This window comes from Lycorma delicatula, chromosome 4 (genome assembly GCF_047948215.1).
Source record: "Lycorma delicatula isolate Av1 chromosome 4, ASM4794821v1, whole genome shotgun sequence".
In the NCBI taxonomy this organism is placed as follows: domain Eukaryota; kingdom Metazoa; phylum Arthropoda; class Insecta; order Hemiptera; family Fulgoridae; genus Lycorma; species Lycorma delicatula.
The window spans coordinates 59355819-59382389 of record NC_134458.1 but is presented as its reverse complement, the minus strand read 5'-3'; the positions used below and the strand labels follow the sequence as shown (position 1 = coordinate 59382389).

Genomic DNA, 26571 nt, shown 5'->3' with positions numbered 1-26571 from the left:
GTACAGTTACAGTTTAATCCCAACAAGTAAAATTAAAATAACCTGGTTTTAATTTTATTTTCTGAGTGAAAACAACATAAAATAAAATATGTCAAGAGTTTTAGGATATACATCATATAATTTGGATTACATCAGATGTCAAACAAAAAAATTTTAATTCAGATGAAAAAGATGATGCATCTAGTGAGAGTGAAAATTATTAAACAACAATTTTAAAACTAACTTTAAAAACTGACTTAACCAGTAATATTTATTTAGCTTACATGTTTTGTTCATATGAGTTATTTTGTCAATAAACACAGGTATCTTTATTACATTTTTATTCAAGTATGTCCTTTATATGAATAAATATGTGGAATTGTTATGCATTCATTCACAAGGAAAATCTTAAAGAAACTTAGAGAAAATATTTTATAAGAGTATTTAGTGGATGCATCAATAAAAAAATATTGTGTATTCAAAAAAAAATCTAGCCCCAAGCAATTTGAAACAAACTTTTTTAAGTATTATTTCTTTAAATACAACTCACATTAACTTAGCATGTGTCACATAACTTAAGGATGTAGTGTATTTAATTTTAATTTTTATTAAGACACTGTGTATTGTTTGACTGTAAAATACTATGCGGAGAGCCATTGAATAAAGAATGTATTCTTAGTATTATTTTAAGGTTAGTTTAATGGATAATAGAAACAGTATTATTTTAAGTAATAATTTACACAGTACAGTAAACAGTAATTATTTTACACAATATTTTAACATTACTCAGTAATAATGTCTTTAGTCTTGCCATACCACAAGTTTAATTTTCCCTCTTGTATTCTGTTTCTTGACAACTATAAACTACAAATCTTTCTTTTTTCTCTGTCTTGGGCATCTTCCTTACATTGTTTGTAACTTCCTCCTTTGACATATATTATCCATAAAAATCAGTTATCTAACAGTGAGGTTAATCAACTATGTCAGTTAAATAATACTTTATTGTATGTTATTTTACTATTTTAATTTACTTTATTGTTACTGTATTTGATTTGAACCTTTTAATAATTAAATAGTATTGACATTAACAAAACAAACAAAATTTTATTATGGCATTAGTTATCACTTATACTATAGAAATAAGAACAATGTTGCTGTATTGAGCTGCACTAAAACAGAAATAAATATTATATATCATCTACATCAGAGCACTTACGGTTGCAATTATATACAAAGTTTACCAAACAAACAAAAAATTAGTTTCATCGGCCTAAACTGATATGATTTCTCTTCAGTGTTACCATTCAATGACCTACAAAAAATCTTTTAACTCAGAAATTTAATTTTGGTTTAATTTTACCAAAAAAAATCTATGTTTATAATCCTTTTCCTTTGAAAATAAACCTTATTTTTCTGTTTAAAGTATTAAATATTGTATGCCATGTTTAGTACAGCATAAATGTAGCCCATAAAATAATTAGTGAAATGTCTTGTCATTCAAAATTTTCACAGAATATCTTATCAAACAATGAGATTTATTTTTTTAAATGTATACTTTTACAAGTGTATGCTTGAAATGTTTACTGCAACTATATTTTTTAAAGTTTTATTTACACAAAAAAAGGGATATTACAACAATAAAAATGTCTCATAATGTTTTATGTAGTTTTTATTTTTAGAAATAAAGTTTAGTGTTACCTATATTTCTATTTATTTTTTTTTTTAGCCTATATATTCTTTGACTTTTAAAAATCACAAAATTGTTTTGTTAACCTGTTCTATAAACCTGCAAAACATACCCCAACTGATGAAACAAAGATAAAGAAATGGTAAGCTAGTAAGCTCCACAAGAGGTTTGTTAGACCCTGCTGGACAATGATGATTTTCACATGGCTCAAGAATACCAGGCCGTTTGTCAAAACCTAGTTACTCATTTTTGCAATCTGGGATATGGCTATCTGCAAGCTAAGTTATCAGATGCACATAGTCAAGAATGCTGCATTACTGCCTCTGCCATCTATACGAGATGATGAATGAGTCCATTGAGTACACGATTTGTGTTTACCAAGTATTAGTCCTGAAATGTACACACCTCGCCACAAGAAAGTCGTGAAAATCTCCACCAAAAGATCTCCCTGAATCTTGAATTCCTTCACAAAACCATCTCGTATTACCCGTATAATTCCAAATTTGATCAAAATAAAAGATCAGAAAATTATAAGATTATCATTATAAGATCTACTACAGTCCTTGCAGATAAGGCAGTTGAACACAATCACCCCGATATCTTTGGGTTTATGATGCAGAGTAGGATCATCTGGATTACTGAAGTAACCATATCACTGGTCTCCACTATGAAGAGGAAGCACGCTGAAAAGATCTCAAAATACTAGTAGTTGGGAAATAAGATCGGAGAAATCTGGGGTCGGAATGAGCTGAAAATGTGCACATAATTATCAGGTGAAATGTGAAACATTCTGCACGAGTCACTAAAAGCCCTAGGCATCCCACATAGCCTCTACCTTACTGTGCAGAATTCTATAATTTTTAATACATGCGCATAGATGAGGAAGTACATCAACCCTGAGCCAAACTGCAGATCCCATTGTTTACCAGTGTGGCCCTGTGATATTTAACCTAGTGTACTGTCCTAAACTGTGTATATAGCCTCCCATACCAAAACAAGAGTCAGGTCCCCTTACCTTGCTTAAGTCAGCTGGGGTCTTTTTCCAGTACTTCAGCTGTTGAAACAAAATAATAATATTAATTCTTGTAATTAATTATGTAAATGACCAATATAAGTTCTTACAATCAGTTAAATAATTATTACTGCTAATAGTTAGTTATAGTTATAACTAAAGTAATTAAAATGGCAGATAATATAATTATTACAAAATGCTTCTAACTTGATGGTGTTAATACACGTGATAATCTCACATAGAGTTTGGTGATAATAGAACCTATGCAGTAAGACTATCAGAGAAATGTGACATATTGCCTGATAGAATTTGTTAGTTGCTACCTGCAATTCTGGCAATGAAACCCATAATTTTTATGTGGTTATCACTTAGTATTAAATTCACTGAAAATGTGCAGGAAGATTTCTTAATCTCTTGAAAATTATTTAAAAGAGAAAAAAATCTGCTCAAAAAGAGATTATGATTTCTATGGGCTTTGTTAATTTAGTAACATCTCTTACAGGACATGACCATGACATCCTCTTTTTCTTTTTCTGTTTATCCTGTGGAACCAACGTAAGGTATTACTTCAGAGGATAAATGAGGATGATATGTAAGAATGTAAATGAAATGTAATCTTGTACAGTTTCAGGTCAACCATCCCGAGATGTGTGGTTAATTGAAACCTAGCCACCAAAGAACACTAGTATCCACAATCTAGTATTCAAATCCGTATAAAAGTAATTGCCTTTACTAGGATCTGAACCTTAGAACTCTTGACTTCAGTTGATTTGAAATCAGTTAATTTGCGATGATGAGTTCAGCCCTAGACCAACTCGGTGGGTTGACCATGACATCCTTAGTTAGTCTGAATTGATATGTATTTTATTCTTTGCACAGATGTCAGGTAAAGGTTTTTATCTTTCATTCTTCCCTGATTTTATCAGCATTCTCCTCACCCATTACTTATCATCAGTTTTATCAAATTATTATTTTATTTGTGATGACAATCCCTTATGTGACTGAAACTGACTACGGATACATTCTCTAAGAAAACATGTTCTATATGATTATTGAAATTAATATCAAAACATGCTATTTTATTTTTTTATTGTTATTGCCACTTGATAAACGGTAGTTATCCTGAGTGAAAATGTGTTCTACTTGCCAACAATCACCTGATAATGTTCCTTTGTTTGCCACAGAATTCATTAGTTATGTTTAGTGAACAGTTTTATTTGAGACATCTGAACTGCAATTAATATCCATTATTCTTACTGTGTTAATCACTTCTACATTACAATGTAAATCACACGAATGAGCAAACTGCATTAATTGGCAAAAGTGAAGATATATTGAAAATTTTACCTATAAAAATTTTGTTGTTAAAATTTTACCTACATGTATGTAAATCGCTTTTAACTGTAATTTTAATATGAATTAATAAAGCAGTATATCTTCTATTTGAAAATATTTCCAATTCACACTCTTCTGAAATTACTTTTTGTAAAGGGAAAGGAAGGAAAATAAAGTTATCCTCACTGATGTTCAATTAACAGCAAACAAAAAGCAAGTATTTACTACTAGTCGAATCTCTCAGTATTCTTCTGATACTTGAAAAAGGAACCATTGATACTGAATGGTTTTTTCTTATGAAATATATTACAGTAAATTTTGTAAAAAATTTGTTTAAAATACTATTTAATTTAATATTCTTTCTTGAAAAAGGTACCACAAGGGCTTGCGATTGAGAAAGTAATAATATATTAACTAAAATATGCAAAATTTGACATCAGTAACACTATTTTTAAAAACTTTTTTTCAGTGATCTTGAAATAACTACCACTTTCACTCAGAGAGCTCCAGAACCAAAATTAGGAGTAGGTGTACGTCAGGGAGGTCAGCTGCTCACTGGAGAGCTTAATGTCAACTCTGGAACACCATTGCAAATGGAGATTTTTCTAGATAAGAATTCAGCAGCTATTTATGGCTTACTTGTCAGCTACATGCAAGTGACAGATACAAAAAAACAGGAGGAAGTTATCATATTTAATGGGTAAGACCACCATCATTTTTTTTATTATTAAAAAATAATTAAATATTTAGTAGTAATAATATCATATTATTATTTAAAACTTTAAAAATAAACATAAATACCATGAGTCAGTTATCATAATTTCTTTACATTTTTAATCGATATATCATCTTTATCTTTAAACATATTTTCAAATTATAGTTTTGTAATAAAAAATTAGTTTTTTAAGAGTTAGTTTATTATCATCAGTAATCAGTTTATTCTGTAAAAGCATATTTTATTTATATAATTACTAAAGTGTATTTCAAACCATCCATGAAGTTCTGGCTGAATAGTTTACAGTTTGGTCAGACACTTCCATGCACAAACAATTCCTGTTCAACATACAGGAAACAGGAATTTTTTCCTGTTTCTTGTATATCCCTTTAGGTATTATGATTCTATTTGTGTTTTAATTTCTGTAGAGAAAGAATTTTTTCTTGCTACATATATTTAGATGTTCAAGACAAAATTATTGATCAGAAATATCCCTGTAGAAATACCTGATCTCTCAAATGTTTGTGTGCAGGATGGACACCTTTTACTGAGCTTACCTCTGGGTGGGATCATTTGCCTCATATTGTGATTCCTCCATGGTTAGATCATCCTTCCATTTTTGTTTTGGGTTTTGTCAGTGTAGATCTGACCCTGGTAGGTGCACAATGGAGATGCCTGAACCTGTATAGCTAGTGCATCCTGGTGTAATCCATCCGGGTGGCTGCTTGGAAACTGATTCAATACCTGTTTCTTTACTAATAGTTGCAAAATAAGCCTGAGGACTAAAGTTCCAATTATTAAAGTTGGGCCTCCTTATCACTCCTATAGTACAAATACCAATATGCACATTGCAGTAGTAATATAGTAAGTAATAGTTTACTCACGCTGGTTAGCATTGCTGATATTGTCATATGATTTGTGAAAGACTTAATTAATACTCTTGCCAAAGTGTGTTTATTTATCCTGAATACTGATTTATAGGTTTAACATTCCATTGTAAGCTATCCTAATTCTTCTTTAAAATTTTAATTTCCGGAATCAGTTATCTTTTTAAAGTATTATTTGCACTGCTACAATCATTATGTACTAATAAAACAGCATCCAATGAAACTGTATCAACTTTGTGTAACTTTGTCTACTAGAACCAGTACATTAAACTTTACTTCACCTGTCAGTGTTTAGTACTTAACTCACGTTCTTCAATTTGCAGAATGTTAATTCTTGAGATGTGTTCCAGATATTGCAGAACAATTATTTAAAAAGGGAGTGAAGTTTAATCTCAGCCAAAACCCATTTGGCAAATTACAAATTTAAAAAAATAGGAAAAAAGATTTTTTCATAATATAATGAATTTATCTCTACAACAGTTTTGTAAGTTAGGGAACCTTTTTTTAATATTGTAAGTTATATTTCATATTAGAAACTAACACATATTAACTCTATTTTTTTTAATGTTTTTACAGTTGTTCAATGGATCCTTATTTATTTGAAAATTTCAATACGGTTGATGGCGACTTCCTTTCAGCTAAATTCAGAGCATTTAAATTTCCAGAATCAACATATGTTCAGTTTAAAGGAACTGTTAACGTTTGCTTAGATAAGTGCAAAGGAGTAAGTGTATTGAATTATGTTAAATATATATGGCTAATATTACTCATAATGTTCTTACACTTTATCCTTTTTGTAAAGTAAAGAATGAATGTTTCTAAGCATCACCATTTTCCCACTTTTCAGCATCTTTTATGTAGAAGTTATTTTCTATAACTACTTTTTTAGTGAAGATAAAGCAAACTCTGCTTTAATTTAGTATAACATATTCAGATTTAACTTTGGAATTTGAAAAATGTTTAAATAAGTAATATTTTGTAAATGTTTAAGTAATATATTTAATACATTCTCAGCACATAACTCATATTACTTGCAATATTGGATAAAGTCACTCATCTATTTTTCATTATAAAATTTACATAAATTCTGAATTATACGATAATAAAGAGTTGGAAAAATACTATCACACATCTTTCATACAACACTCCTTTGTTTGCTAATGAAATAAGTTATTATTAGTTTTATAAAAATTTTTTTTTCCATTAGTCACTTGACTATTTTGATGCAGTTCTCCATTATTCCCTGATCTCATTGTACTTACTCCGTTCTACACTTTTAGTTAGTTACTTTTTGTATTTTATATTGTAATTCTCTAAATAAACAATACCATAAAAAAAAAATAATCATGCACTTTGATGATGCTTATGCCTGGAGTTTAATTATGCTTGTTAGATCAATTCAATCAAAAGAAAATTGCTGCAATCAGGTCATATAATAAAATTACATCCAGTAGAGCTCAGAAAACTAAAATGTAATACGAATCAGTCATAATTTATTTACTGATAAATTTTCATATTGGAGGAACTTATCTTCCTAAATCCCCTGCCCGACTGTATCAGTGCTTTTAGTTATGTTTTAAGCCAATACCTATGAATGTATTAACCCTTAACAAATAACCTTCAGTGCTTAATCATTATGCTCCTACTGTGCAAAAAATTTTATCTTATACTTTTTAGAATTGAATTAAGAGTTTATTTATTGTCCATTTATATTCTTCTTGTTCATTTTTCAATTTTGATTGTTTTATCGATAGGTATTCTTGCTATATTAAATGTATCGATATGAAATCGAAAAAAAATACAATTTCTTTTTACCCTGAATTCTTAAATCAAGTATGTGTAAAATAGTTTTAATTTACTCAGTTAGGCTATATGTTTAAAATAAATATGATTGTTTTGCTTAAACATATCCTGACACTCAATGTTCATTGACTTAAAGAGCTTTGTCATCAACCAACACCATTTTAGAGTATAGCACCTGAAATTTATTGACCAAAAGAGTATAGAGGTCATTGTAGAAATTTGAAAAGGCTAACTTATTCTGAATTTTATCTCATCTTTAATAGATAATTCATTCATTTATTTCAGTGTTGTTATTCTGATTTCACCTTTAAAAAACTGTTTTGAAACATTCAACCAATTCTTTGCCATTTTGAATTTCATTTGTCATTCGAGAATGATATTGAAAAAAAAGAACTGGGAACTGGGTCATTTCAGCCGAAGCTTTTCCTTTTGATTAATGTGTTTCAATTTTTACCATGATTTTCTACTACAATGTAATCACATCTTTAAACAAAATAAACCTTCAATCTATTCAAATATTTTTTTTCTATCCATTACTTCGGCATTGATTTTCTCTTTAGTTTATTTCTAGGCTATAAAGTTACTCAGACTCTTCATATTTTTTCAGCTACTTCTTTGTTCAGATCTTCTTTTAGTTCTGGAGAGTCAGGAATATAATAGTTATTATTGTCACTTTCTTGTAACTGTTTTTCTTTCAACTACTTAAAATAATTATCATATTAAATGGATAGACATCTCTCATCAAAACCCTTCTAAACTACACAGTTTTTACCTACTTAATCTTAATTCTAGAAATAAATTTAAAACATTTTTTTTAAACAATAAAAATCATGCAATATGTACAATTAAACATGGTGGAAACATTAATTATGTAAAAATATGTACAATTAAACATGGTGAAAACATTTATTATGTAAAAATACTACACATAGATTATAAACATTAACACCGAAAATGAAAGAATCATGGATGTGTTGATCTTCATCTATGAGTTCAACAAAAACTTCATTTTTTAAAATGTTTAAAGCATCAGGTTGTGTCATGTGTCATTATGAATGAATAGGAAAAAGTATTTTAATATGTACAAAAATCATATTGGTTAATGATTAAGTATTAAGTAAAACGTGTTAATTTTTTGTTTTTACATAAATGAATCAGTCTAATTACTATTCTACATTTTGATTTTAATCTTATTTTCAGGTGGAATGCAGTAATGGACAGATTGGTTATGGTAGAAGGAAACGAGAAGTCGGTACAATGCCTCCTGATCCAAATAAAGTATTTGAAATGACAATAACATCTTTTATAAAAGTCAATACTAAAGGAGATAACCTTCTAGAAAAAGGTGATTAAAATATGTTTCTTATAAGAGGTATTAAATTAATAACATTTTAATAATTTACTTCTTTCCCAGTTATGAAATAAGAACACCTTTGTCAGCTGCTTTTTACACATGTAACAGAATTTAAATCATCATGAAAATTAAAAAGATCGCTCTGTCAAGAATTCTGCAGTATCTTGACTGTATCTAAAAAACAACTGCATTTTTTTCAACTGATTTTGTTCATTTATATTTTCATAACCACAATTAATAATCACATTAAGATTTAAGCTCATTACTTTTTTAAAAGTGAACTTTTCTCTATAAACGTTTTTTCAGTAATTTTTATTATTACCTACTAAATAAATTGATAATTATTTCAGTTGCTTTTATGGTCGCTACTGAAGTTAATATATGCCAATATGGTGGTCACCATTTTCCAACAAGAAATTTCAATACAATTGCTAGCTAGCTAGCTATACAATAATACAACTTTTGAAATGTTTTCTTCTGTATTATATGACAGTACATTTTGCAGAATAAGTTACACATTATTCTTTTCTAAAAAAAGGATATAAAAATGTATTAATGTTTAAAAATTGTGGTTCAGTAGCTTTTTAGTGAAAGTAATTGAAAGTTTTTTTGTTATTTCTTTATAAAAATATAAAGAAATGAATGAATTTTTCAGTTTATATTCTACTTTTAAATAATTGTAAAAGAATATTAATGAAGAATCTCAGGTGTAAAATATGATTGTTATTTGACAATTACATGTTTACTTTATGATATCTACATAGTAACAGATGTTAGAATGTGTTTATAAAAGTCAAATTATATTCTTTAATAAAGATAAGTCATTGAAAAACAGAATTAGAGTTTTTAAGTATATGAAATGATTATGCAATTTTAAAACGTCTAACTTAATTGAAAAATGAATCATATTATTAAATCTAATTTTAAAACCATGATTCCTTTTTCAAAATTTATTACACAGTCAAATTGTCTGGAGAAATGGACATAATTTGTGGAAAGCTCGTTTATAACAGAACACTGTTAGTGAGATTAACTCGAAGTTTTGAAAAGTCCCTTTGAGATATTTGTGGGAAATACATCACTATATACAGCATGGCAAATTTAAGATAAAAATGTCCTCATATCTGAGGACCCATTTTATAGTGGATTGTAATTTTATGTGATGACTAAATAAAATTGTTTATAAAATGAATCATTTTAATGGATTGATCAACTAATATCAACAGCAAATCTAGTCATCCTCAATTACACTTCATCTACATGGATAGAAATATGAAAATGTTATTAATACTGTCAACAACTGAATTTAATCAATTCTTTAAATAATTTGTTAATAAAACACAAATCGGTAAAACAGCTATTCCCCTTAAGTGTTAGAAATGCAATCACAACAGTGTATTACACTCTGTCAGATATACAACATTAATAAATTATACTGATAAATGATATTTGTCAGCAAAACTATTTTTATATTGGGTGATAAATTTTATTTGATCTGGCCTTTGAACGGATTCTCACCTTTTATTAATAATATCAAAAATATCAGCAAAAATTTGAGAATAAAATAATTTACAGTACTTATTTCACACAAAAACTTTTATGCAGATGACACAATTGTTTAAATGGAAGCAGTAATAAAAAAAAAATACTGTTTTGTTTTAGTAAGTTTCGTATGTGTAATAAAAAAGTAATGTTCACAGTATAGTAAGATATAAAGCATAGAACTCCAAACACTTGACTTTAAACACTTGCAGAAAAAGTGATATGATAAAACTAGAGCTTGGAGAAAGACATTAATGATAATAGTACAATTTATAATGACTAATCATCATCCTTGAACACCAAAATTAGTAGTTTCAGACTAGTTATTAACAGAGCACAAAAGTACATTCCTAACAATTCTATAAAGTAAAAGAAAAAATTAACTGTGTTAAAAATATTTCAAGAAATAATGGATAAATGATAAAGAAATTGATAGTTAAAAAATTTTCTAAATGTAATTTAAAAATTAAGTAATTATATCTTTAACAAAATATGCTACAAATAATAGCATTTATTAATATAATAACTGAAGTTTAGAATTTTTTAACAACTCAGAGATATATCATTTAATCTACTACTTATGAACTTCATACTAAAATTAAAAAAATAACCTGTATATTCAATTAATTAAAATATATATTCAATGTAATGTACAAATATATATGTTTATTTATACTTTTTATTTTATTTTGCTACCCTTGTTTTAATGGAACTGATCCATTTTTTATTTTGATACATTTACAATTTTAAATTCATTTCTGTTATTAAATATTTATTTTATGAATAAGATTAAATAAATAATATTTTATTTTTATTCCAACTTTAACAGTAATAATAAATATAAAAAGTAATTTTATTCTAAAATATGTTTACTGAACAAACAATACAACACTGAAACACAGTTTTTATATGTGATTGTAAACATACTCTTCACTAGTAATAAAACTGAAGATAAGGTTGCAGAATTAATAAAAGAGCAGGGTGAACTTGGAAGTAAAATACAGCTGACAAATAAATAGGTACCAGTAGAGAAAGAACAGCAAACAGTTTCTAAAATTAGCATAAGACCACAAAAGAACAAATTTATAAACCTAAATTTCAAGGTGATGACTGAGGATATTAAAATGCTTAAAAATAGGAATCAGAACAAAACTAAAAGTAAACTCAAGCCATTAGCATGGTTAAACAATGTTTCTCTTAGTAAACAGTTAGGTAAAAGTGGTCCTGTCAGAAAATATAGTGATGTTTTGAAAAATGCAATGAAAAGTTTGAGAAATAATAATAATAATAGAATAAAGTACTCCTTCTTTTGGATAGTATTGGACTAAAGTGTTGTGACTTACTAAATAAATATTACATTATTAACATTTAACAGCTATTTTTTACTGAATACTCCATAAATTATAGATTCTGTTAGCGACCAAATAAAAGACTTTACTAAAAAAGATTTTCTAGCATCGCAAAGAGGAATCGACAATGCAAACGACATAACATTTAATAATTTTCCTCAAAGATATACTAAATGATTTGATTCCAATCATCCAAAACAATAATCTAATTATTAATACAATTTCTGGACACAATAAGCCAGAGCAATAAAAATAATTAATAAATGAAATAAATTCATTTATATCTTTACATCAATAATAACATCAAAAATAAAGACAGTAAGTATTCCGATATCTACTTTATTGATGAAAGTTTAAAGACAACACCTCACTAAACACTCTTTGTACTTAAATGAAGTAATCTGTAAACTTATGTCATTACATACTAAGTAGGATTCCATTGGTGGTATAGTTACTAAAGCGAGAGAAAAGAATATAAATATGTTGAGGTTAATGGGTATATCCCACTAAAAATGTTCACAGTTCACACAGGTCAGAACAAAATACTAAAATACTTTGAAAAATTTGCAGCATCACAATAAACAGTATATTAAAAACACTGGATTTAATAAATTTGTTTTAAAAGATATCCATACTCAACATTGTGGCTTTTATTAAACACCAGTTAAACAAAAAGAATTAGATCAATTTAACATCACAAATTATTATTTAGTAAATTATTATTTTAGGAGTTTACATAAAAGTGAATGTGCAGCCATTTATGTTGAATATAATACAGAAGCAAAGTGTATTAATTATATGAATTAATTTACATGTGAAATTGATATTGAACTAGTTTGAATTCAATTGAGAAAAGGAAAAAATATATCAAAATAAAAATATAATAAAATAAGATGTAAAATAGTAATGAAAGTTAGGATGAGTCAGTTAAAAAATTAATGATGTTAGATAAGCTAATAAAAAATAAAACAAAATTAGATTAGGGTATATCAATGCACGTAATAAAAATAAAATGTACAGTATTAAAATCCAGTTATTAGCAAATTAACAAACCAGTATATGATTTGTTCTCTGTCAATCACTTGCCATAATCACAGCATATCTATTTATCTTCATTTTTCAGAAAGTGTAGATTTTCTCTATACCCTTATAATAATTCAATTGCTCCCCTTGACTGCACAAAATTACTCAACAACCTTTTTTGTAATAGATATACTTAAATTAGGATGGATCGAATTTTAATAAAGTCAATTGATCATCACTTTCAACAGTTCTAGTCAACACCATCTAATTCCACCCTCTTATTTGTAAACAAATTTGCATTTGTAAAAAAATTATTTAAGTTTAAATATTTGTAAACTTATATACCTGTCACTTGCTTACCCTAGGAATAAGCGGCTTAAAAAAAATACTTATCAAGAAGTAGGTGGACATCCAAAGACTTTTTGAACTTGAGAAATACAATTTTTTTTTAAAGAAAAGAGCTGTTCAAGAAAAACAAAGATATAACAATTTTTTTTTAATTATGAAAAGGAAGTACAATGGAGCTGCAACGCAAAAAATTTATAAGCAACATCACAGCTTTACTCGGCAGTAAGAAAAGTAGTAAAAGAAAATCAAGATACTGTCAATTCAAAAAAATAGTGACTAAATGTGTACTTTTTATCTAAGAGTAGGAAAATTAGCAACTAATTTAATAAATATTCTCAAACAATAGTAAGTTGAAGTTATGCAGAATAAGAAATGACACACAACAAATATTCAGATTCTTGTGGAAATAATTTCCCAAATTATTCTAAAATGGTCTCAGAACCAGTCACAAAGGAAGAAGTAGGTCTCTAAAAAATAATAAATCTTGGCTTTTGATGAAATAGTTTATGTAAAGAACTGATTTAATAAAAATAAAACTAAAGTACTATAAGGAACAAATAGAAGGCTCATTATAGCACGGTTATACCTCTTGAACCTTATAACTTTTTACTCAGGAGTAGTCCCTGAGCAATGAAAATTACCCAGAACTAAACCTTTATATAAGCATAATAATAAAATGAGACCAGAAAATTATAATATTAATCTAAAATTGCTAAAAAGAATGCTTCCACCTTTTTCAAAAGTATTTGAAAGGGTAGTATTCAATAGGTTATCATCTCATATGAATGAAAATAATGTAATAGTCGTGAACCTTAATTTAAAAATAAGGATTAATGTTGTTACAGGCTTCAATATTTTATTATTGTAATTTATAAAAATATTTGTCTTAGGATGTACGGCACTATTGTAAAATCACTTCCAAAACTAGGTGGTTTTACTGATCACTTATTTTATCAATAAATTATTTATATACATTGTAAAAAGTATTTATCCATGATATAAAATAGGTTAGTGATATAACCTAATGGTTATAGGCAACTTGACAAAAGTTACTCCTAAAGTAACTTGTCAGAATTTTTTGAAGGTGTTGTACCTAACTTCAAAAAGATGTTGGTAAAAGATTGTTGGTACATCTGGGAAAGCTGTGGGACTCTCAATCCTTCTTTTGATGAGAATCATTAACCTACATCCAAAGATGAGCTGATAGAAGAAGCATGGAATCCCATAAATCAGATTGGCATGCATGCTCTACACTATTTACTATTGGTCAAACAGCCAGCCCCTAATGATTTTAAATATCTTTTTAACATGTTTTTTTTATTCTAATATTTTATCTATGCCAATTATTTGGCCACTACTGTATAAGGTAGAACTTTTGCACATGGAAAAAAGTACTTTTAAACATATTTATCTGTGATTCTGTTTCTTACTGAAATAACTGCCTGAAGCCAAATCCAATGAAATTACAAATAACCTCATTTCATCTAAAAATCATCAGGCACACCATGAACCCTGAGTTGAATGGAAGGAAACCGCTTGGAACACACATTCTCACCTACTTACCCAATGTAAAATCAGGCAGATTATTGGTATATTAATATCACTGTTTTAAAACTAAAAAAAAAAAAAATGATGGTATCAAAGAACAACTTTCTGAGGAAGGGTTCCAATAGGAAGTGAGGAGTAAAGCCTCAGGTCATAAGAATTTCAGCGCAACCGATTTCCTTTTCTGTATGAGAATGTGTCTTGTCCTATGTGGGGAAGCACTAATCATGTAAAAGAAATTTATACTTTCTTTAACTTTAATTTATAAGACTGTATGTTAATTATGAGCTCCATGAAACTCATACAACTTGAAATAGGTTTTGCATCATTAAATCTTAAGTAAAGTTTTGCAGAATAGAAGACAGGGAGGGTTAAAGAGTCATTTGATGAATGGAGCACTCACTGTATAGAGCCTGAAACACAGCTGAGTGATTAAGGATAAGGAGGAGTTTTCTGATTGTCTTTTAAAGTATATAGAAGGAATTGCCAGATGACTATCCCTTGTGAAAGCATCCTCCAACAGGTTTAAACATGCATCATGCAAGACTTAAAACATATAAGAAAGGCATGGCTCCAGTAAAGAGTAACCTAACAGAATAGTACCCAGAAGAATCAATTGATGGGATTTAAAGATGTGAAGGATTTCAAGACATACTAAACCTCCTGAAATGTAATCTGTGCTCTGATAAGTACTCCATTCAAAAATTATGTCTTGTAACAGAGAGTGCAGTTAAGAAGACTCATTTTGGGCTAGATGATTATGAAGAATAAAAAATAGAAAGCTAGATGAATAAGTTTAAGATAGAAACATAAGCATAAAGTAGGTTAGTTCATAAAAATTACTTTTTTAATGTGTACTGGCAAAATATACATTATGTCAAAATAATTTGTCAGTACAAATTAAATATTGTAAATATAAATTTATATATAAACCAAAATGTTAAAGTGTTTTTCATGCACCACTGAAATACTGAATCAGTTTTTTTTTTCATTTAAAAAAATCAGAACTTGTCAGCTAATATTATGCCAACCAATTTTTTCTTATATTTTTGTGTACATGTTATGTGAAATGTAACATGTACTTATGAGTTAACTAAAATAATTGTCTTCAGCAGCCAATATTTATACTGCAAAGAAAATATCCTGTCCTTGTCTGAATTTCACCAAAAGAATTTGACAAAATTTGGAAATCAAGATGCTGAGTGTTTTATTAATTCTTCAGTTCCTGAACTCCCAGATCCTTTCTCATATATGGTTATGGATTTCAGCCTCAGAGTCTATGAAGTTGTATTAATAAAGTGTTCAAATCCTGCTTTTTTATTGTCTATAACATATGTATACCCTTTCCAAGAGTCAGAATAAAAAATGGAATCAAATGCAACGTAATTTTTAATTTGTAACAGAGTCTTGGTACAACTATCAGTATGAGAAAGTACTCCCTGGTTTCACACATCCTACTGAATACCCTTTGTTTCTGGTAAATTCTTTATCTGTTTCCTTTTCATTTTGAAAACATGCTGTGGACCAATTTGACAATTTTTCTGGGGCCTCTCAACATCACTATACCTGTTCCACTTTGGTTATCAACACCTCCTACCAACAGTCGTTCCAGACAATTCGTGTCTTAATAAACATGGGCTACTGCTGATTGCACAATTTAAATATTGTTAATTCATAGGACCATCTAAAATTAATATCTTAATATAGATGAAGGTTAGTCACAAATCCATGAGCCAGTTGCTTACTTGTATATCTACTGTTCAGTGACATGAATGCATGCATGTTGCACCACCACTAATACAATTAGAAAAATATACATTCATTTTTAATCATTCAAACAATTACGTTTTATATAGCACATGATATCAGCAGGGCTTCTGAAATTCATCATGTCTGATATGTAGGACATCTAGGAGATATCCTGAAATACTGTAGGATAGATGATGTCTTTAAGATTCCTTGAGGCTACAAGGAATCAAGGAATCTGATACAAATATCAGATCCCAAGAATGTTCCATGGAAATCCCAAATGTATTATGTAGGTATATCCCAGAAATGTAATCAGGATGAAACACTTTTAATCCTAGAAATTCCTTTATAATATCACATGACTTTTCAGAAATCAACACATGATATCCTGCATATCCTATTAGCACATCTGTAGGCTATCCTGAGTGCTTCCTTGTGCTGCATGGGGCTCCTTCAGCATCATGACATATTCCTGGAAGAGAGTAACAATCTCTTTCTTTTTTTGTCAGATAACATATTTCATCAAAATAGGAAAAGAGAACCATTGCAAATGAAAAAAGAGATAAAAGTTTGATGGATGTCAAATCAACTACAATTGACACATTAGATTGACTCACATAATGTAAAAGAAATTACAGAATTAATTAAATAAGCCTAGAGCTGATAATAATCCTTATCAATACTCCAGCAAACAACAGCAGAAATGATACTAAATAGAATAATTAAATATAATATCCACCATGTAAAAGAATTATAATCTAGAAATAAAACAAAAGCAACAAGAAAGATGTAAAGAATCATGTGCCATACCATTAATCATATAAATTTTATCATATCATTAACATAAATCATACAAATTTGCAATAACAAAGGTATGCCACCATATGAAGACTGTTTACAAGAAAATTAAATGACATTAAAATACTCCTGTAATTTGCCAAATAAACACTTATATAATAGAATATAAGCTTTTTTCAAAACTTTTTGAGAGTCTTTTTGTTATAATATTTTTTTAGTGAAGCCAGTTGATGAAGAAAGAAGCACAAAGAACTGATTTTTGTCAAGATTTTTATTTCTTATGGAAAATCTTACAGAAATCTTTACTTTTTAAATAAGGAATCATTAGTAATTTTGAAGTAGTTATTATTTTATTTCATGCAACTTTAACACTTGAGTTGTCTTTTAATCTCCTAAAAAAAAATGTTTATTTCTTTTTTCTATTGTGTATTTTATAATTATTTATTAAAGGAGGGAAGAGTACTAATAACTAAATAATTATGCACCTAAATGTTTTTAAAATTAAGTGAATTGTTTTTAATTTTAGTGAAGCTGGATACCGGACTTGATCCATTAAAATCAGTGCCTGCAACAAGAAGCAATGATGTCGGTAATAATGGACCTCAGCAGCATCTCACTTTGGATACTGAAGAAATTCGAGAAGATCTCATGTATACTACAAGTATAGATGGAAAAAATTCAGCGACCTGTAATCTGGTTCCTTTCATCACCATTCTGTCAACTACATTTATTAATGTGCTACTTTTAACAATAAATCATTAAAATGAAAACTTACAATAATTATATTTGAAATTCCCCAGAAATAAAATTAGCCTAACAAAATTTTAATATTAAAATTTTACTAAATTTTGTAAAGTTTTTTAGATAAATAACAAAAATTAATTATTAACTAGAGAAAAAAATAAAAACTACAGAGTTACCTAACATATTTACCAATATCTTTTCAATTATGTTAATTTTAATTTTTTTTTAATATTACTCCTTAAAAATAACTCTTTAATGAAGAAATAATTGAATCAGATCGCTAATGAGTTTCATTTTTTGTTCAGTCTCTTAGAAATGAATTTAAAGTAATAGATTTTAAATTTCATAATTAAGGAAGATTTTGCAAAAATTACCTATCTTACAATGCACTGTTAGATCATAACTATTCAACATGTCGTCAGTATTACTGCCAATAAATAACTTCATTTGCGTAATTGCTTTATACATAAAAATGTGTATATATATATATACACACATTTTTATGTAAGTGTATATTTCTTAACAAATAATTGAACATGTTTCAGCACTTCAGAGAAATTATGTGAATTTTTATGTTTTAGATAAGTATTAAAAAAATGTCTTTCAGAATTATAATAATAATGATCATCTCATTAAACATCATTTTATGCAATTATATATATATATATATAGAGCTAAGTTATGATGAATATGTAATAGTTATTATGATTTTATAATTTCACATTTATTTACATTTTTTTTCTTATTTTATTACTTTTTTATGCAAAGTTTTCAGGTAAAAAATTTTTCCTAACCATCTTTTTTATTTATCATGTATGAGTAGTAAAATCCCTGTGATAATTTTATACTACAGTATTATTATAATAAGTTAAACAGTACAAAATAATGAAATTATAAAAAGTAGTTCTCTGTAAAGAAACTGGACTTGAATGAAACAAAATGTTAACTTATTTTATAAATTATTTTGCTATATATGAAAATATAATCATTTAAGGAATGATACTGAAACAGTAAAATTAATTACGCACTATACTTCGTAGGGTACATTCACTTCCTATGTGTGCATACATGCACACTGAAATCAGTTTAATTTGGATAGGTCCACTGACACTCACCCAAACTGTGTGGATATGTCAACCATATGCAGTAAGAAATTACTACATTTTGTGCTGGGTTAATTAATTTTTGTTTATATTAATGATAAAAAGATGTTTTCTTAGCGTTGTCAGATACAATTAATTTATTACACATACATTCTTATGGCTAAACTCCATAATGTATTGGAATTCAGTAAGAAGAAAAAATATTTAATTATTCATTTTGTAAATGAACTTTATATGATTAATTAATTTTTATGACAGATGGAGGATCAACCATTAGAAAATATTTACTAAACTTCACGGTGAATATGTAACATGTTCATATGTCTGTGTTTAACATACTTGTTACATACCATATTTAATTACAATTCCAGTAATTATTTTAAATTATTAAATATTAAAATGTGCTCTTAATACTAAACTTTATTATTTTCTTTAATTTAAATAAACTAAGAAGAGATTTTGTCAGAGACCATCTCCAGAATACTTTATTTTAGTTAAAAATTGTTAAATTATTTTATTTAGTTTCTTTTATAATAACCACCAATAGATTTCTAGATTTTAACAAATCACACAGTGCTAAAATGTTTTAAATATTTCATCTATAAATATAACATTTAAGTTTCAAGCACACTTATGTTGTTTGTTTTTTGAAAAAAATCATTTTCACTCTTAAATCATAATGCCTTCCTATTTTGATTTTCTGAATCATGATACAACTGCCATTACTTTCTGAAGGAGATGTTTTTCCATCAGTTGCCTTCTGAAATAAATGAATATTTATTACTTTTAGCTTAAATACAATTTATCTAGTATGTATATGAACTCTAGACTATGAAAAGAAAAAGTTTTGTCGGTGTTTACATTTTAAGTTTTGTATTTTAGAATTTGTTTTCCAATTAATATTTATATCACTGTGATTTGAATGCATTTAATTTATATATATGTAAATGTCAGCAGCTAAGTATTCAAATAATTTATTTTGATAATGTAAGCTACATATATAAAGGGAGTTTAAAGAAAAGAGATGAGTGGGGTATGCATTATCTTATAGCAGTCTGTAAAGTGCCTTAATTAGTACAGGACAAAGGAGTGCCTTACCTTTCCGATCAGTGTTCAGACCTCACTCTTTTAGCTTATTACAAATTAGGAAAATGTATTCTATCAGTTTATTTAAGTTTCTAAATCTTACGCATATTTACAAAAAAATATTGATAACTATTTCTTTAAAAATATACTTAAAAAACTAATTGTTTTCAAAATGGATGGAAATACACTGTCAGAAGATTTTTTTAAAAGTACTATGCAGTTCCTCAGTGAAGGTACTGATGAGATTTTTCTGAAAAGGTTTCAGAACTGATTATGTATTTTCATATATTCAGAACATGAGTTGATTTTGAAATTTATTTTTAAAAATATTTAATCAAATTTCTTCATGCTGGTATATTTCTTTTAAATTTACTGTATTTTATTGAATATATAAGTTTATATAGTATGCCTTTTACTAAATACTACCTACATGTTAATTTTATTTTATTGATTTAGCTGGATTTTTCCCAAGCTTTTTGAGAGTAAAATACTGTGCTACCTTTTTGTCATCTCATTCTTGAAGAAGGTTTTTGAGAAAACTCAACAAAGTTTACTTAGTGTCCAGAGTTCATTACTTATAACTTTGTTAAATTTACTTAAAAATGTTATACTTTTATAAACTTAAAAAATTAACTACAGCATAGTGTACTTCTACTTTATAAAGTTAGAAAGAATGTAGTTTTTTTTATTCTAAATAATATGTACTATGTTATCCTTCATACCTTTCTTTTTGATACTTTTTCTATTACTGAAAATGCATGATACTGAGAAAGAGAATGTTATAAAAAGAGATGACTAAATTGATCAGTGTAAATTATTCTGTGTTATTATTATCTGAACATATTTTACTCTACTTTTTAATTGTTACAGAGAGTAAATAAAAATATATTGGAAATAAAAATGTGATAGAAGTATTATAAATTCAGTATTTTTTTACTGTTTTGGGAATCATATTAATGGGTAAAATCTTTATTATAGTCAAATTTTATTTCATTTGCTTGTTTGATTAACATCTGTGGTAACAGATTAGGTTATTCATCATGGTAACAGAGGTGGAAAATGGTCCTCAGACTAGGTTGTAGGGCTCCACTTCACAACCTGTAGTAGCGGTTAGCTGACAAATCACACTTTTTTGCATATCTATAGAATAGATCTCTAACCGATAATTATATTGTCTGTATTTATTTTATAATTAATATAAAATTTGTTCATGTTTTATCTTTTTATTACATATTCTTTATTTTTATTTATTTATTTATTATTTTTTTTTTTTTGTAACGTAATATAGCTTAAAATTTATTTACAATGTAATTAATTATTGATAATGTTTTTATGAAATTGTAGTTGATAATTATAATCCAAAATGTGGATTAAATCAAATCACTCTTAAATTTACTGTCACCAACTTTCAAGATTTAATGTCTTTTAGATGAATCCTTTTCTTTTTTTATGGGAATATATTTATAAAAAAAAAAAAAAATTATTTATATATATATATATATATATATAATTTCTTATTGCCTTTAAATAATTTCTTTCTGTTAGCTCCATGAAAACTACATGGCTTCTATAATGGGCAACTTATTTCTCCACTGTGTAACTCCTAATTAAATTTTATAACGATATATTTACTTTTCTTTTAAATAAACAAAGTTTTTTTTTATTTTCATGTTAAAGTTAGTTCTCAGCCAATAAACGATTAATATTCTGAGTGTTAAAATATAACCGAATGGAAATGCATTTAGATTATTTTACATCAAATACATAATTTTTAATCTAATGATTATAAATGAAGATAACCAAAAGATTTTCTTGTACAATGATGTAGTATATGCGACTTATGCTACAAAGAATATTAAGTCAGAATAAACAACTATGAGGTAGTTTTTCAATTTTATCTTAGACACTGATTCCAAATAGGAGGAAATTAATTCAGGATATTATCATAATGATGATTCTTTTTACTTTGCCTTGAATCGGTCTATTTAGTACCTACAACAGTGAATCCATCTGGTGAGTGCATGAAGTTATTTCTAATAAATTAAAATTTTATTAGAAATAATTATAATGAATTTATCATTCTAAAAACACATTTAAAATAAGTTATGACTTTCTCCTTTCATAATTTACACACCACAATTTTGACAACTTTTAAAAATTAAAAAAAAATGTTATGTATAGTAATAATTTATATAAAAATACAAATTTAAAAAAAGGAAGATATTTAGACTCACAATTTTTTAATATGGATTTATCTGTGAAACCTTTATTTTTGTTCATGATATGACACATCTTTTTAGAAAAGTCACATCTATAAAAATACTGCTTTACCATAAAACATTTAGTTATTTCAGCTTTTTAACCTATATTAAAACACACACACACACAACTCTTGAGGGTGAAGGGAGGGGGGAGAGATACATGCATGCGAACATATATATATACACCACATACAGGTGTGTGTGCACATATTAACACAAAACAGAGAGGTAGAGAAAGAGAAAAAGACCCCTCGTGAAAATCCTAGATATGTCAATGAACTGAACTTAAATGTAAAAATTGATAAAACCAACATTTTATTGTTATTTTAAGGATAAATCAATTGCATGTAGCATGTATTTTATATAAATAGTTAATTGTCAATACTTGATCACTCAATCACTGTCTATATAATAATTCAGAGAAAGGAGCTATGTCTATAACTTTAGCAATGAAAATTGTAAATATAAACAATAATTATTACAAAGCAGTCGATGCTTATTTTAACTGATCTTGTAATTAAATTACAACTAAACAATTCAGCACTCTTAAAAGACGTAGGAAAGGTTTTATTATATCACCCGCTATTAAAAGAATTATATGTTGCGATAAAATAAGTTTGTAAGTGAAGAAAGCATTTTTATTGTTTAAAAATGTATAAACTTTATATGAATGCAGAAAAATGAGAAAAAATTAAATTAGGTTTTGCATGTGGAGGGATTTAAAACAACTTTATACAGAAATTGTTTGAAATTTGAACTCAGATATTCCAATTTGTTTATCTCTGTTCTGACTACTTCAAGTTGGTTTTCATAGATACAATAAATTAGAATACATGGGACTCTTATTTTGAATAGTTTTTTATTGTTATCCTTATACATGATGTATTCTTTTGTAAATATTAATTCTTTGGCACAATATTATTGCAATCATGAAGCTACTCAATTTCAGTTCTTTAAATTCAAGGTTTAGGTCTACTGAGAAGATTTCTTAATGATTTTGTCTATGAATACTGTATTATTAGTGTAAGTTTAATTATTCATTTATTAAGTTAATTTGTCACATTTTTAATTATAGAATGTTACCTGTATTCACAGTTTTAATTATATATGTATGTATATTTTTGCAAACAAATTGAAATTGTGAATATGTTGTGTTATAAGACTTAGAAGGAAAATTAAATGCTCACGTTTTTGTTTGAAAGTCTTAGAATGAAGTTAGATTAGATGTTGTATAGATATATTGTATTAAGATAAGTATATAAAAAAAAAAAACACAAAAAGCTACTCAATTGTTTTTATTAATTTATTTATGTTTATTAAAAAAAAATTTACTTTTTTATGCGACTTGAATTTCGTAAAACAATATTCATGCAGTTTAAAGAACACTAAATTGTGAAATCTTTCCTTATATGATGTACACATATACATTCACACATACATCTCTACTGATGGTACAATAGGAGGGACTTCTCTAAAGAAAAAGAAGTGTTACATCTGTCCTCCACATAAAATGTTGTAACAAATCTTCATTTACATTAACCTAGTTGTATAAATAAAACAGACATATAAAGTAAATCACCCAATTAAAAAAATTAACTTCTCTTACTGAATTTATTCAACATTATTGTAATCTTTTTATTCTAATCTGTTCTCAATAATTCTACCGATCCGATTCTTAGAAAAGATTATCTTCACATTAAATGCTTCTGTTGCTTTCATTATGCTAGTACTTTATTATTTTTTCAGCTGAATATTACATTATCAAATTATTGAAGCATTTTATCTCTTCTTTAATTTTTATACCATATTATAATGATTGAAATTGAAATATAACAATATTTAACTTGCTTTAAATAAATGCAAAATTGATATAACTTTTGACAAGAACAAGAATCATCCAATACGTTTTCTTTTTTAGATTTTGAATTTCAAAATTAGTGTTAAATGCAAACTATAGAAATATGTATGTGTGTATGTATAATGCAATGTATATAACATGTTTTTTTATCTGTTAGACAATTTTTTTTATTGTTATGTAACAAATTATCTGATTTAACTGTGATCATCAACATTAGAATAAATAATGGATTATGGATTATTAATGGAATATAATATAATCATATCAGTATACTGGTTTTACTGCATTACTAACTAGTCTGTAAAGAGTTGGATAGTAAAAACATAATAATAAACTAACATAATTACATGCTATTATATTCTAAAAGCTGTCAGTTAGTTATAAGATACTCAATAAAATAATCTAATTTCTATTTACTCTATTCTTTACAATACCTTCCCATCTAGAATTCTTGACAGGGTCAAAATAAAAATATAAGCTCAGTTTAATTTAGTTAAATGCAGTGAATATGTTCTTTCCAAAGAAAAATACATTTTCTTGATTTTCAGACCTAAGAAGTTTGTTGATTAATATTCTTGTACTAAGTCTGGAATTAAAATGCTCTGTGAACAAGAATTAGTTCATAACAGGAATGTAAATTTATGAGGTGCATTTTATCCATATTTAAGGACAAACCATTACTTTCATACTGATGCTTAATGCTGAAACATTCTGTATTTAGTTAACATTCAATATTTGGTTTATTAGGTCCTGTAATATATGTAGTAGTATTATTAGCAAACATTAATACTTTAGACAACTGGCCAAAATTTGCCATATTAATAAAAATTGTGAATTTATGTTTTTATTAACATAAATTAAAACAGTATTATGTTGAAGATTGAAAGTGGAGCATTATCAGTTACTTTTTTATACAGATATCTATGATTTATGAAGTCCAGTCTAACTGAGTGATTTGTCATTGGCATTTGTAACTCCTGATACTAATTCATACACAAATAAAATTGTTAGTTTTTCCTTTACTGAATTTTAATTGCCTGTCATTTAATAATTTATTATACTGGTCTATTAGTCAAATTTCTTGTTTCTTGTTATATTGAAGTGAAGCATGGTCATTAGGAAGAGGGAAAGGAGGCTGTAGTGAGGCTTTTGAGATGTGGATATGAAGAAGGATGGAGAAAATGAGATTGATGAATAAAGTAGAGAATGAGAAAGTAATGGATAGCATTAAAGATGAATGAGAACTTAGACAAAAAATAAGAAAACTGGTTAGGACATGTAGTTAGAAGAAGTGGAACCTTGACAACTGCATTGAAAGGATCAGTAGAAGGAGAAAGAAAGTGAAAAAGAAGAATAAAGTTAATAGATGAGGTGGAAGATTGGATATTACAAGGAAATCAAGGAGAAGGCTTGGGAGAGAAACAGATTGAGATGTAATGGCATAAGGTACCACCTGGTAGAATACTAGATGATGATGACATTGGTCAACAAGAATTTTATGACACTGATAATTTTGGATTATTAATAAGGTTTTTGTCATTGATTCCAAATATGGCCTTAAAACTTGTCCTAAGGGCTTAATCTTTTTGTAATTGTCACTCTTAAAAAAATGAACACTGTTATAATTATTTATTTTCTCTATTAAGACTAAAACACTTGTAAGGATTTGTTGTGAGTCATTTTTGTTTTAATAATGAAATATGAATATCTAAAGATATTTGTAAATGAACTGTGTTTATAAATGGCTCAGAGTGGAGTAATTTGGTGGCATGACCAGTTTGACTAATATGGAATTACATTATACAATGTAAAATATTTGACATCGATACTAACTGTTTACTAAGACTCATTCGATCTAGGAAAAATAAATTTATCAACGTAATACAATTTAATTAATAGCCTTTATTATTGACATCATATTTGGTGTAGTCATTTCAATCAGTATTTTTACTGTAGAATAACTTGGACCATAGAATCAGTTTTGTTCTGGCTTTCATGTGAATACCATCATGAGTTTGGGTTTTTGTTTTATTTCTACTTTTTCTGATACAGACTTGTATTGGTTATTTTTGTGTTTCATACATTTTTTTGTTATTGTTAGTAATTTATATAAAAATGGCTTCTAGTTTTATAAATCAAAATAACAATTTTGCTATGTGTGTGATAAATTAACTTTTAAATCTCAAAGAAGAAATATTACTTCTTTAGTTAAAAAAAATCATTTTAATTCTGTTGGGTGTAAAATATAAAATCAGGACAAGTTTTGTGCCCCTCATATCTGCTGCAATTTTGTGTAACTTATTTTTATACACAAAAATCAAAAACATTACAAATAAATCAAGAAATATGTTGTTTATTCTAGTCACAAAACCAATTCCACACAATGAAAAGTT

At 27.1% G+C, this 26571-nt stretch overlaps 1 protein-coding gene across 1 annotated transcript in view; it reads left to right on the top strand.

Moving 5' to 3' along the window:
• The window catches only part of qsm (Zona pelucida superfamily protein qsm), a 177960-nt gene extending 153370 nt beyond the window's left edge, over positions 1–24590 (top strand). The window contains exons 5-8 of the mRNA XM_075363055.1: positions 4483–4713; positions 6192–6339; positions 8619–8763; positions 17653–24590. Of these exons, the coding sequence (XP_075219170.1) occupies positions 4483–4713; positions 6192–6339; positions 8619–8763; positions 17653–17888 (760 nt within the window). The 3' untranslated portion in view covers positions 17889–24590. The remainder of the gene's footprint in view (positions 1–4482; positions 4714–6191; positions 6340–8618; positions 8764–17652) is intronic.
• Positions 24591–26571: the final 1981 nt, after the last annotated feature.